The sequence below is a fragment of the Trachemys scripta genome, chromosome 14 (genome assembly GCF_013100865.1).
Source record: "Trachemys scripta elegans isolate TJP31775 chromosome 14, CAS_Tse_1.0, whole genome shotgun sequence".
Taxonomy (NCBI): Eukaryota; Metazoa; Chordata; order Testudines; family Emydidae; genus Trachemys; species Trachemys scripta.
In genome coordinates this window covers 6,656,835-6,670,257 of record NC_048311.1, presented here as the reverse complement: position 1 = coordinate 6,670,257, position 13,423 = coordinate 6,656,835, and the positions used below count along the sequence as shown (strand labels likewise).

Genomic DNA, 13,423 nt, shown 5'->3' with positions numbered 1-13,423 from the left:
CTGGCCTTAACATGAATATAAGAATCTATAAAACAAAAAGAGCTCTGGGGCTGGGGAAGCCTCTCCCCAGGGGCTTGAGATATTGGAAACTCAGACTGGATAAAATACTGGAGAAGAGAGTGCTGGGACACTCTGAAACCCACTGTGATTCCAAAGAGACTTCATTCAATAGAAGGGAAGTAGCTGCCTACCTGGGAAGTATTTATTGCCCTAGAAGATGAGACGACGGGCACCATAGGATCAGCGTTTCCTTTTATCAGAAAAAAACAGGATTATAAATATATTAGAACAAAAGAGTCATTGGTACAACTGCAGAAATGTCTGGGAATGTCCATTTAAGGGAGTCAAAGATCAGGGGGTAGTCGTGTTAGTCTGTATCCACAAAAACAACAAGGAATCCGGCGGCACCTTAAAGACTAACAAATTTATTTGGACATGAGCTTTCGTGGGTAAAAAACCTCACTTCTCACATGCATCTGAAGAAGTGAGGTTTTTTTACCCACGAAAGCTTATGCCCAAATAAATCTGTTAGTCTTTAAAGTGCCACCGGACTCCTTGTTGCATTTGAGGGAGGTGTCTTTAACAGACCTGAACTTGCATGGCACGTTAACCTATCATACTGCCACACTCTGCAACCTCACAAGGACACTCATTGCACTGCCAAAGAAACACAATTTATGCACCAAATGCTCTAAGGCCTGAATCAGTTTTTATATTGATTCAACTTTAGAACCCAATATTGTAAATCCCTTAGTGTGGATGCCCTTATACTGGTATAAAGATGCTTATATTTTATAGCATACTTTAGTAAATATGCAAAATCTAACCAATAAATTTAAATGGGTACAAAACCTGTATATACTAGGCCCAGTTCACACATAATGCAAAACCCTGGTGTCCACCCCAGACTCTATCCCTGGAGATGTAACACACTGTTGTGGGCTGAGTTAAACCTTGCTATTTTGTGGTGGGCATAGCTGCCACCTGACATCCAGGGTAAATGTGTAGAAGTGACCTAAGCTACATCAGTAGCACCCAAGCCGCAGGGACATGGAAAAACATGAGGATAAACTGAATTGTGTGGCCCAAGGGGTTTCACATGCAGGGATCAGGGTTTGGATTGGTGGAAGGGTGTGTGTGTGTGATGTTGCACCCCATAATGCTTTATAGAAATATGCTTATGAATGTAAATATGACAAAGCTGGAATATGTTTTATGCTACATATGTCATGTACCATATCTCTGCAAAGGTTATGATCTACTGAACATATTCATCCTATTTGTATGCATGTGTCATTTTTGTATTCGAAGTTATGAATATTGGCTGTGTACTTGTTTGATTTTAAGTAGCCTCAGTAAAGCATTTGGTCAGCTTCTTGAGAAAAGACTATTCTCAGTAAGTGCCCAATCAAGAAACACTTAATCTGACAATAGACTTTGATAGACACCAATCCACATCTGAGCTTTCCTGGGAACATTCCTGTAGAGAGCTAAGTCATGCATGGACATGTGACTTGCCCATGTGATTCCAAAACTCCATCTTTTGGAGGGGATTCTACACAGGGGGAGGGAGGGGTTTCAACCCACAAGAGAGAAACTACATGAAGTCCTGGGAGACCCCTCCATTTTGTCTTCAGCTGGCTCAAGAGGTAGCCTCTCTGCCCCCAAAGGATACCTGAAAGAAACTGGAACAAAGGGCAGTAACCACAGGGGTGTGAGTGATTGCTGGACCCACATTAGAAGGAGGCTAGTCTGTAAAAGAAGCTTATTGAAACATCTCTGAGGGTGAGGTTTTATCTGTATTCAGTTTTCTTACTGTATTAGCCTTAGACTTGCATGTTTTATTTTATTTTGCTTGGTAATTCACTTTGTTCTGTCTGTTATTACTTGGAAACACTTAAATCCTACTTTTTGTATTTAATAAAACCACTTTTTACTTATTGATTAACCCAGAGTATGTATTGATACCTGGGGGGGGGGGAGGGGCAAACAGCTGTGCATATCTCTCTATCAGTGTTATCGAGGGCAAACAATTTATGAGTTTATCCTGTATAAGTTTATACAGGGTAAAATGGATTTACTTGGGGTTTGGACCCCATTGGGAGTTGGGTACCTGAGTGTTGGAGACAGGAACACTTCTTAAGCTGCTTTCAGTTAAGCCTGCAGCTTTTGGGGGACATGGTTCAGACCTGGGTCTGTTTGTAGCAGGCAAGCGTGTCTGGCACAACCAGGCAGGGTACTGAAGTCCCAAACTGCCAGGGAAAACGGGCTTAGAGTGACAGTCCCAAGGGGGTTTCTGTGAGATGGATGACACACAGGCAGGGGAGTAGAAGGAACCCATGTGACAATACTGGTCAGCAAGACAGGCCGTGGTCTCAGCACACCAGCAGCATCATAGTCAAGGAGTTTTTTTGTAACCATCTTGGCAAAAAAAGAGTTTTAAGGTGGGATTTGGAGGCACATAATGAGGTAGCTGTTCAGGTGCCAAGTGGGAGGGGTAGCCTGGGGGAAAAGCAAAAAGTTGTTTATTTGAAAATATAGCGAGTGATGGCTGCACGGGTGGATCGGAGAGAAGCACCCACAGCTTGATAGTGAATGAGAGGGGATGGGTAGGGCGGGGATAGGTGATGAAGGGCCTTGCAAGTGAAGATGAGCACATAGGTGGTAGAACTATAGGTGTGGGGGGTGCTTCTGCACCCCCTGGTAATGAAGTGGTTTCCATCATATACAGGGTTTCCAGTTTGGTTCAATGGCTTTCAGCACCCTCACTATACAAATAGTTACAGCACCCCTGGATGAGCAGTTTATGTTTGATGTGATAGAGGAGGGGGAGCCAGAGGAGGGATTCAAAGAACGGGTGACAGTCAAAACAACAGCCTAGGAGAATGAACTCTGCAACGGCATTCTGAATGGACCCAAGCAGGGCAAAACTGCATTGGGCAAGGCCCGAGAAAAGGATGTTGCTGTGACTGAGATAGGAGATGATGAGACATGAGAACCTGGATGAGAGTTGTAGCTGTGTGGATGGATAGCAAAGGCCAGACCTTAGAGATGTGAAGCAGAATTGGCAAGACACAGACAGAGCCTGAATATGAGGACCTGTCCTAGACAGAGATCTGAATTGAAGTTGATGCCCAGTTTATAGATCTGCGTGACAGGCAATTTAAAAAGCCATTCATTCTGGAACAACAGTGCCCACAAAGGGAGTTACATCAGTATAAGTGAAAAATTTTCAGTACAGATAAACCCTTAGTCTGCTGAGGCACTCTGGGCTGGCTGCAAAGATTTCCTTATTACACACAAATTGACAGTACAGTGCAGTCAGAAAAAATACAGCTGACGAGACTATGCTGTGAAATGGTAACACCCTGGCACACTGTCCAATATCCCCCTCTAGTGGATAACAGCCAACTCCTCCTGCCAGCTAGTGGAGTTAATCCTTGAGTTTGCAGAATCTGTACAGAGAATATGAAGCTTGAAACAGTGCTGAGTCATTACAAAAAACAGCCACTGCATGAACACAGCTAAACCCGGAGTTGTACCCAGGTCACATGAGAGTTCTGGGAACTGGCTACAATATTGAGTGGTTGCAGTGTGGACAATCCAGGATTGCATTGAATCATGAGACAGAGACAGACAAATCTCCATGGGGCATCTTTACTTTAAATAAAATATGCAGCACAGCCGCTCACTCATACAGATCCACTGGGCTGCCTCAAACTGGCAGTTATCATCACAGCCACAGCAGAGTGAAACCACACCAGGGCACAGCAGCAACAGTCCCCCACCAAGAGGAGCATCCATCACAGAGAGGATGCAGCCCCAGCTCCCAGGAGACCACAGTGGGTACAGATAAGCCCAGAGTGGGCTCCGGGATACAGGATATGCACAAGGAGCTCCCACTCCCAACTGACACCAACCCCCCCCATCCCCACACCAACTAGTGCAAATTACTTTCCACGCAGCTTTGACACTTATTTGTCTCAATATAAAGGAAGATTTGAGGGGGATTTGACCTAGGAAATCTGGAGGAACAGGGTTAGTAAGAGTACAAGGAGCTGTCCAGAGTAAACCATCTGGTGCCACCTGCTGGAGGGGGAAGGAATCAGCTCCTTGCCACCTTTTGGGTGAAGGTGCTCTGCTCACAGGGCAGACTCCAGGCATCTTTGAGCCCAGCCGCCTGTGAGCAGTGGGGAAGGCTATACAGTTTGCATGGGCTGCTCCTGTAATCTCTGCCACTAGGAGATGAACCTCAGGCACCAAGCACCCACATTTTCAGAGAAGCATCCCTATTACATTGCAGGAGGTGAGCAAGCAACCCACCCTGTGAGCACTGCAGGTTCCACTTGATAGGCATAGGGAACTGGCCCAGTCTGTGTATGCACTAGGAGAGGGCATTGGCTCCAGGCCATCTCTATGTCTCAGCAGCAACCTTCACCAGCCTGTGGTTGTGGACAAGAACTAGGCTGTAGCTATCAGAAAGCTGACATCATAGGGCCCTCATTCCATAGCTCCCGCCCTGTCCCCTGGGATGTACACATGCAGTAGCCCCAGGCCAGGGCCTGCCAAACCCCCTCCCCCCAGGAATGTAGTGTCAGACAGCAGCTAGTTTCGCTTCTCCCTCCCCTGGCCCAGGACATGTAGCAGTGCTGGAAACCAGGTCAGCGAAGACAGCAGACCAAATTGTGGGCATAAAACCAGAGGTGCTGGTGTCTCTGCTCTAGGGAGACCCTGGCTGTCAGCACACAGCACTCAAGGGAACTGGGTGCTCTGATCAGTGCATGCTGGGAGTGGGGTTTGCAGGTAACACTGCTCCAGCAAAGGGCAGTGTCTGCTCCTGGCTCCAGCATGGAGCCCTACCGCAGGGGACCCAGAAAGCCCTTCTGGCTGGAATCAGCAGCCTCCAAGCTACTTGTGTCAGTACAACAATACCCCCTGCGAAGTGTAGTGTCAGAGGTCACCCAGTGCAGTGTCAGAGGGCACTAATTGGGCAGGGGGAGGAGAGGATGAGCAATGCCCTCTGGGAGGTGTAGTGTCTTTGTCCCCCCCTTAGGAAGCAGGGGTGCTTCGCAGAAGGCTGCCCGCCCCACCCCCCAGTGGCGCAGTGTCCAGCCACAGCATTCCCTCCTCGCCTGGCTGGCACAGCCCCTTCCGGCTGGGCTTGCCGAGGGGAAGGGCCAGGGAGGTGGGTTAGAGGCTGACGCTGCGGTGGTGCTTGAACTGGCTCTGCCCGCCCCGGCGCTGCTCCTGCTCCTCCAGCTCGTCGCTGTTGAGACTGGTGGCGTCCGACAGCCCCAGCAGATGCTCCACAGAGTCAAACTTCTGCAGGTCAGAGGCAATGGTCTGCAAGCTGAGCATGGAGAGTGTGTCCGTGGGGGGGCACTCGGCGCCCAGCCCGGCCCCCGCCTCTGCCCCTACTGGAGAGGCCCGGCGTTGGATGAGGCGCTGCAGCCGCCGGGCGTGGATCTGCTCACTGATCTGCTCCAGGTTACGGAGCGCCACCGAGTAGCGCATTTTGGCTTGGGAGACCCGCTGCTCCAGCCCTGTCACCTTGGCCTTGTGCTCCTGGGGGTTGGAGGACATCAGCAGTTACACAGATCCCTGTGCCGCCACATAGCACCCCCAAACCCTCCCTGCCCATCCCACCTCTCCACTCCAGCCCCCTTGGCCTTGTGCTCCTGGGGACGTGTGTGGGGGGGGCGCAGGGAGGCAAAACCAGGATAGAAAGACACCCCCATCTCCATCCTATAAATTCAGTCCACCCCTTGCATGCTAAGCCCCACCCCCACTCTTCCTCGCAGTTATCCGCACATGCACCCCATCCCTCTCCAAACCCAATCACAGCCTCACATCTCTCCCTGCTCCCCTGCCTCGGGCCCCACAGCCAGCAGAGGGCAGCAGCCATGAGAAACCCCATCCCTTCCTGGGTAGGGAGCAGCAATACGTGCCACCCAGGGCATTGTGAGATCTCAGGGGGTGGGTACATCTCACCCAAGCCGCACACACACATGGCCCTCAAAGCACTGACACCAGGATCTTAGCGGGGGCGGGCGTGCACATGTCCCGGCCCCCCTTGGGGATGCCAGGATATCAGCAGGGGTGTGGGTGTGTGCACCCCAGGATCTCAGTGGGGCTGTAACGGCTCACCTCGAGGATCTGGTTGAACTGGGCCTTGAGCTCGAAGTAGGGCTTGCTCTTTACGATGACACGCTTGAGGGATTTCTGCAGGGTCTGCACCTTGGCTTCAGCCTGCTGGCAAAGCCGGGTGACGCGCTGGTGCTCCCGCTCGCTGTGCAGCCGCTCCTCCTCCGCCTCATTCACCTGCAGCCGGAGCAGGACGACACGCAGCTCAGAGCGGGCCCCCGTTCCCACCCAGCCTGTGCCCCCACATACACACAAAGCCTTGCAGATCTCAGTCACCTCCATCCACTCCCCACCCTCCCACGCACACCGCATCCAATTCCATCACCCCTCCCCGTCCGTCCCTGCCCAACACGGACTCAGGCGGTCACCTCCCCCAGGGGGTACAACCTACCACCCCCCATTCTCTGTGCAGTTGGTATGGTCCTTGTGGCACCAGCACCCGCACCCCCACCCCTCCTCTGGCAGATGGCATCATCATTTGGTTATCGCCTCCACCATGTCCCTGAGCTCCATGCTCCCAGCTCTCACCATGCAGACGGCAAAGTCCTCCTCCCCCTGTGCCCAGCCAGTGTGGTCCCCCAGCTCTCCCCTAGCAGGTCGCGTCATCAGCACCTCCATGTGGTTGATATAATTCCCCTGGCCCTTGTGATTGGTATGGCTCCCTGGTCCAGTCCCCATGTCTGACTTTCCCAATGGCATGGTTCTCCCCGCTCCCCATGCTTCGTACAGCTCACTCCCTCCCTCCCATATCTCACCTTGCAGGTGGTGTGGTTCCCCCTCTACGTGGGCAGTACAACGTCCAGCCCCACCCTGACATCTCACCTTGCAGGTGGCATGGTTGAGCATCTCCTGCCAGGTGGGGTCAAGCCGGTTCTTGTCGGCCATGACGCCCTGTTCCGCCACAAAGACCATCTCACGGGCGGCATTGTGCATGCTGACCGCCCGTTCGTACCGCAGCGCTGCCTTCTGCGTCTCCTGCTGGGCCTGCGTGAAGGGGAGAGGAAAGTCAGAGAGAGAGAGAGCGCGCATGGCAAGGGACTCCTGCCCCCTCTCCTCTCCCAGAGCAGGGGTAGAACCCAGGTGTCCCGACTCTCAGCCCCCATGCTCTAACCACTAGACCCCCCAATCCCCCTTCAGAGTTGGGAATAAAACCCAGGAGTCCTGGCTCCCAGTCCCCCCGCTCTAATCACTAGACCCCACCTCTCTTCCATAGCAGGAACAGAATCCAGGTGTCCTGACTCCCAGCCCCTGCTCTAACCCAGTCGCTCCTCAGGGCCAGGACAGAACCCAGGAGTTTGATTTTGGCATGTCTCAGGGCGGGGGCTACACCAGGCAGGGGGCAGGGAAGATGGGAGCATTCACACCTCCTTGGCCAGGCGACGGGCCTCATAGTATGGACGCGCTTTCTCGATGCAGTTCCCCAGCTGGGAGCCCTGGGTGTTGAGCTTCCTGGCGGATTCAGAGAGGATCCTGCGGTATGTGGTCCTGGCTTCCTGCAGCGGGGAGGAGAGCAGTAGCATTGGGGCCAGTACTGACCACCACGGGAGAGCACCCCCTGCTGAGCTCCCCGCCCCACAACCTGTAGCACAACACCCTCTAGCGTCACACTGGGGAACTGGGGCCAGCAGTGATTGCCAAGGGAGAGCACCCCCAACTGAGCCCCACTCCGCTCCCTGCAGCACAGGCCCCACACTGGGACAGACTATCAGAGAGCACCCTGGCCCCCTTAGCTTTGCAGGGCAGGGGCTACGGAAACAGCTCCAAGGGTCACTAAATGCCCAGTAAGGGCTGTGACCACCCCAAAGGAAGAGACAGGCTCACTGGCCCAGCACGGAAACAATCGGTGAGAGCTGCAGGGTGTCTCTGAGGCCTGGATAGGGCTGTAACACGAGGCTGGTCGTGGCAGGGTCATGCTCAGTCCGAGGCTCGGCGGTCAGCCCTGCAGGGAGCCCAGTGCTCACTCACGTCCAGCTGCAGTTCCACCCGATTGATCTCCTCATTGGCCTGGTTGAGATGCTCCAGCTCCTCCTGCAGGGGGGAGGCAGAGCATGAGGCTTAGGGACCCGCCCCAACGCCACACCCTGCTCAGCAGGACAGCGCCACCCTGACGGGTCTCCCCTCCCAGCCTGCGAGAGCCCCTCCATGCAGCCCTTCTGCTCCCGGCACAGCTGTGAGGGATGGCACCATGAACAACACAGCGCGGCCTAGTGCACAGAGCATATTCCAGGCTGTGCCACTGGCCTATTGGGTGACCTTGGGTAAGTCGCTTCGCCCCTCTGTGCCTCATTTCCCCATCTGTGAAATGCCGATACATTTGTAATCCACTTGGATCTGCTGGTGAAAAGTGCTAGATCAGAGGTGGGGACCATTGTATGTACCTGTTCTGAGGAGACAGGACAGGGCTTTGTGCCAGGGACTCATGCTCTCTGATAGTAACGTGCCTCTGACACACAACATGTATTATGGTCATGGTTCAGGGCCGCATCGTGCCAGGCACCATGTACAACACCTGCAGAAATGTAGATGTGCTCCCAATTAGACAAGAGACAACGGGCTGAGAGAGACTGATGGGGAGCACAAAGGAACGATGAGTCACTTTCGATCAGCGTGATAGCAGCCGCAGCTCCTAGCCAATGTTGAGCGTCATGTAGGCATCGTGGCAAAGGAGGCACTTGAAGGAGGGCAGTGAGGTAGCTTTGTGGGTGTTTATGGGAGCTGCTGCTCCCCCTCCTCCAGACAGGGGTGGCATGGCAGGAAGCAGGGAGGTGCCGCTGGGAAAATCTACCAAACAGGTGATGAAGGCTGATGTCACTGGCAGAGTGGAGGCTGGGCTCCACATCTCGATAGCGCGGGGGGGGATGATAGATAGGGCCATGAAAAGCCTTAAGACAAGCGATTTGTGTGTGATGCGAGGGGGAGCCAATGGGGAGCTCGCAGAGAGGGGTGGAGGGGTCACAGGAAAATGATCTTTGCAGCAGCATTCTGAACAAACGTAAGCTGGGTAAAAAGATGGGACTGGTCCCAGCCAGGGAGGAGGATGCTGCAACAATTGAGATGCGAGACAACGAGGGCCTGGCCAAGAGACCTAATGCACTCAGAGATCTATTGACGATCAGAGCTGGATAACTGCACCCGTGCTCTGCTGTTCCCTGAGGCGGCAGGATGGGCCCCTGCACTAAGAATTCTGTATCTCTGATCGCGACCTGAGTCACGTACATTATGGTAGCCCCTAGGGGCTGCATTGTAAACTCACATAAAGAAAGACAGCCCCTACTCTAAGGCGGACACAGACTACAAGGGCTGGACTATAGGATCTCCAGAGGTCCCTTCCAGCCCTACAACCAGGATCCTAGGAAGGCTTTTAACTCCACCAGTTTAGCATGGGCTGCAGTTACAGCTGCTTTGTCTTGGAGTCCCAGGAGGTGTTAATTAGATCAAGTGAGATAACAGGATCAAAGGACACCTTTAAATCCTGATCTAGACAAAGCCTTAATCCGATTCAAAGATGTTTTATAAATCAGTTCAATTTAATTCAGGGCTTGTCTATTATCCTGGTACAGCTACGCCAGTGAACCCCCACATGAGGGCATGCTAGTCCAGAAATAAAAGTGACTGTTTCCTGATATTTACTTGTAAGTAATTATTCTGGGATGAGTGTTGTTGTAGAGCAATAAGGGGGAGGGGGTGAGGTAATATCTTTTATTGGACAACTTCTGTTATTCTGTGTTAACAGGCCACTTCACCTTGAATGGCCCCTTAGAATGTGTGCTAACTATGTACACTCAACTATCCCTTCAACCTTGTAGTTAGCTGTGACACTGGGAGTACCTTTCCCAGACTCGAAGAGCTGCATGTAACTTGAAAGCTAGGTCAGTCAAATAAAAGATATTACCTCACCACCTTGTCTCTCAAACTTCTGGAAGAAAGTCATTTTTATTCCAGAATAGCATGTCCACACAGGGAGTGATGTCGACATAGCTACAGCATGATAATTATTTCACTATAGCTCTGCTGGTCAACTTCTCCATGTAGACAAGCCCTCAGTGAAGAATCAGATTAAGAAAAATTGTTATGAACTGGATTACAAGTGTCCACACAGGAATTTGCACCCAAACTAATCCCCCAAAGACAGGTTACTGCCTTCTGTAATGGGAACTACTCACACCCACACCAGTGACCAATGGCATTAGAGGAAACCAGGTCCAGCCAGCCCTCACCTGTATCCTGGGGTCCAACTCTTCCTCCACATCTTCTTGGTCCATCGATGGGATTTTGGTTTCGTCACCACTGCAGACATCCTCGGGGATAGGAGCCCTGAGCTCCTCACCCTCCTGCGTGGGTGTCCGCAGCTCCCCAGGAGGCGTCTGGCGCCCATCCCCCACATTCATGCCCAGAACCAGCCGCTGGTCTGAGTCCCCCATGGTGGGGCCCCCACAACACTCTTCCCCTTGGCAATATCAGGTCTCCCTCAGCAGGCAGGCTGCAGGTAGAGCCTTCACAGGGACGCAGGCATCCTAGTGGTGGGCCCATCCACTGGGTCACACCGACACCCGAGCCATGAGCAGGCAGGGAATTGGGAATGGTCGCGGCAGCCCTGGGTTACAGCAGGAGCTTGGAGAGTGGCTGGGGCATTGAGCGACAAGGCATGAGAAGATATTCAGGGATCCACTGCAGCGGCGCTGGAGGAGATATTAGAGATGAACGTCCCTCCTCGTACCAGCGTCTGAACCACGTCTTGCTGCCCAGTCAAAGGATGGGGCAATGTGCTAGCTCGGTCCCCCGGAAAAGAGAGAATTAGGACCACAATCAGCAATCTGAGACAGAGACCAAAGGCCAAGAAGGGGGCTCGGCGAGGGGGTGGAGAAGAATCTCCAGTGGCAGAGAGCCAGAAGCGCCTCCACCCCCCACTGCCAGCCCCAGCGAAACCCTGATGAGAGCTGGTCCTCGAGTGTGAAACCTGGAGAACTGGGTTCCAGCTGGATCTGCAGAGATAGGAGAGGGGGCTGGAAAATAAGCAGCAGACAGTGAATCAGGCACCACTCTCTGTACCAGACACCAACAGAGTAAGGGGGACCCTCGTCAGCACCAACATTCCCCACCCCACCAGAGACACATACACACCCCAGACAGAAGGGGACCCGGTCACCTTCAAATGACACAGAAGAGTCACCAGGTTCCCACTTCATCCTTGCCCCATCTATTGCTACTTCCCATAAAGCACTCTGCATCCACCCCACAAATCCATCCTGCACCCATCCAACCGCCCTCCCCCTGCCCCAAAGCACCCAGCAACCATTCCACTGCCCCTTCCCCAATGCAAACTGCACCCACCCCAATGTCCCCTATGCCCACACCACCTCCGCACCTTGCACTCACTCCAATGTGCCCAGCAGTCATCCCACTGCCCATTCCCCATTGTAGCCTGCACTCACCCCAATGCAGCCAGCACCCCCCCACCTTCCCCCCACCCAATGCACCCAGCACCCATCCAATGGCCCTCTCTCCCTGCCCCAATGCGCCCAACCATACCACCGCCCCTTCCCTAATGCAAATTGCACCCACACATGTCCCCTGCGCCCACCCCTCCCCCAATGCAGCCAGCACCCATCTAACAGCACCCTGCAGCCGCCCCACCCCAATACAAAGTACAACAACCTCCTCTCCAACGCAAGCTGCCCATTCCCTGCCACCCTTGCACCCAACCAAACGTTCCCATGCAACCACCCCTCCTCAAATCACCCCACCCTCCCCCATCGCGAACTGCACCCACCCAAATGCACCCTGCCCCAAACAACCTCTCCGCTACCCCCTCCCCCATGCACCACGGGCCCTGGTCCCGCCCCCAGGGGGCTCAGCTCGGTGCACAGGGGCGGGCACCCCCGGGGTGGGGACGACCTGTTCTATTTACCTCCTACTCTCCAGGCTAAGCGACTAGCCGCAGCCCTCCCCTCCCAACCCAACAAGCCCAAGCGGAAGCGGAACCCGCTCTCCCGGGACACCCCTTTCCCCATCCGCATATCTGCCGTACAACATGGCGGCTCCCATGTGCGCAGCACCCGGCCCCGTTCCTGCCCTCAAACTGCCCTCGGGAGGGAATAGAGCGAAACATCCCAGGAGGATCAGAGAGATAGCCCGGCTCAATTCTCACCGAGGTAAATAAATAATCTCAAAGTGAGAGAGCGAGTAGTCACACATGAACGCCACCATCCTGTATCTATGGTGGGTGCCGCCATCTTGGGTTACGGCCCAGAGGAAGGGAAAATAACATCCAGGGACTCTAGGATGCCAGCTGTTTACCTCGCCCTCTGCTCCTGCCGTAATGCAAGATGGTGGCTACAACGAGGGAAGAGAATATGGCGGCGCCCATAGCAGACACCAACATGGCCACACCCATGACTGCTCCCGTATGGCCACGTGACCCACCCGCCCCGGCGTTCTCTCCTTGGAAGGGAAGCCAAGGGCTTGCCTGCTCGCACGTTCAAGCTGGCGGTGGAGATATAGTGTGCCACGTGGCGCTCAGCAGCCAATCAGAGATCCCTGCGGGCTGTCCCATCTTTATCCAGGGGGAAGAGCTATCTGGAAGAAACCATTTTTTTAAAAGTAAAAATAATTAGGTATTAATTAAAAATAAATAAATAAACAAAAGAGTCAAAATCACTCCAAAATCCCATGTTCATTTTCTGGGGTTAATTTATTGTGAGGTTTTTTTCACAGCCATTGGCCACATAAAAGCAGTGGTCATAGTTGCTGTGGCAATGCCAGGTTGGTCCATGCTGTGATGGTTTCAAGGTAGGGTTACCATATGTAGGGTTACCATTCTTCCGGCTTTTTTGAGTTAAAAATAGTGTCGGGGGGAATTTGTAAATGTCCGGATTTCCTAGGGTTACCATATTTCATCAATCAAAAAAGAGGACGGGAGGAGCCCCGCCCTAGCCCCACCCCCCATCCTGCCCTAGCCCCGACCCTCCTCTTCTACTCTCTCCCACTTCCCGCCCCCCTCAGAACTCCCAACCCTCCCCCCACTCCTTGTCCCCTGACTGCCCCCTCCTGGCAGCCCTGCCCCTAACTGCTCCCCAGGACTCCACCCCCTACCTAACCTCCCTGCTCCTTGTCCCCTGACTGCCCCCTCCTGAGACCCTCCCCCCATCCTAAGTGGCCCCCTAGGACCTTACCCCCTACCTGTCCCCGACTGCCCCAACCCTTATCCATACCCCCACCCCCACCCCCAGACAGACACCAGGGACTCCCACGCCCCATCCAACCACTCCCCACCCCCTGG

At 53.6% G+C, this 13,423-nt stretch overlaps 1 protein-coding gene across 2 annotated transcripts; it reads right to left on the bottom strand.

The window, feature by feature from the left end:
• Positions 1–3,641: 3,641 nt before the first annotated feature.
• Positions 3,642–12,134, bottom strand: SH3BP5L (SH3 binding domain protein 5 like). 2 transcript variants are annotated; one of them, XM_034789538.1, is made up of 7 exons: positions 12,053–12,133; positions 10,362–11,147; positions 8,110–8,172; positions 7,509–7,637; positions 6,967–7,128; positions 6,148–6,321; positions 3,642–5,565 (listed from the first exon to the last, which is right to left on the bottom strand). In XM_034789538.1, the coding sequence occupies exons 2-7, from the start codon at positions 10,563–10,565 to the stop codon at positions 5,191–5,193; spliced, it is 1,107 nt and encodes a 368-aa protein (XP_034645429.1). In that variant the 5' UTR covers positions 10,566–11,147; positions 12,053–12,133; the 3' UTR covers positions 3,642–5,190. The 2 variants fall into 2 exon arrangements, with proteins under 2 accessions (XP_034645429.1, XP_034645430.1); XM_034789539.1 differs by lacking the exon at positions 8,110–8,172 and having other exon boundaries at positions 12,053–12,134.
• Positions 12,135–13,423: the final 1,289 nt, after the last annotated feature.

Coding starts and splice junctions, on each gene's coding strand:
- SH3BP5L (XM_034789538.1), bottom strand. CDS start 10,565: ATGGGGGACTCAGACCAGCGGCTGGTTCTGGGCATGAATGTGGGGGAT. Junction 8,173..10,361: donor AGTTGGACCCCAGGATACAG/GTGAGGGCTGGC, acceptor TCCCCCCTGCAG/GAGGAGCTGGAGCATCTCAA. Junction 6,322..6,966: donor TCAACCATGCCACCTGCAAG/GTGAGATGTCAG, acceptor CTCCGGCTGCAG/GTGAATGAGGCGGAGGAGGA.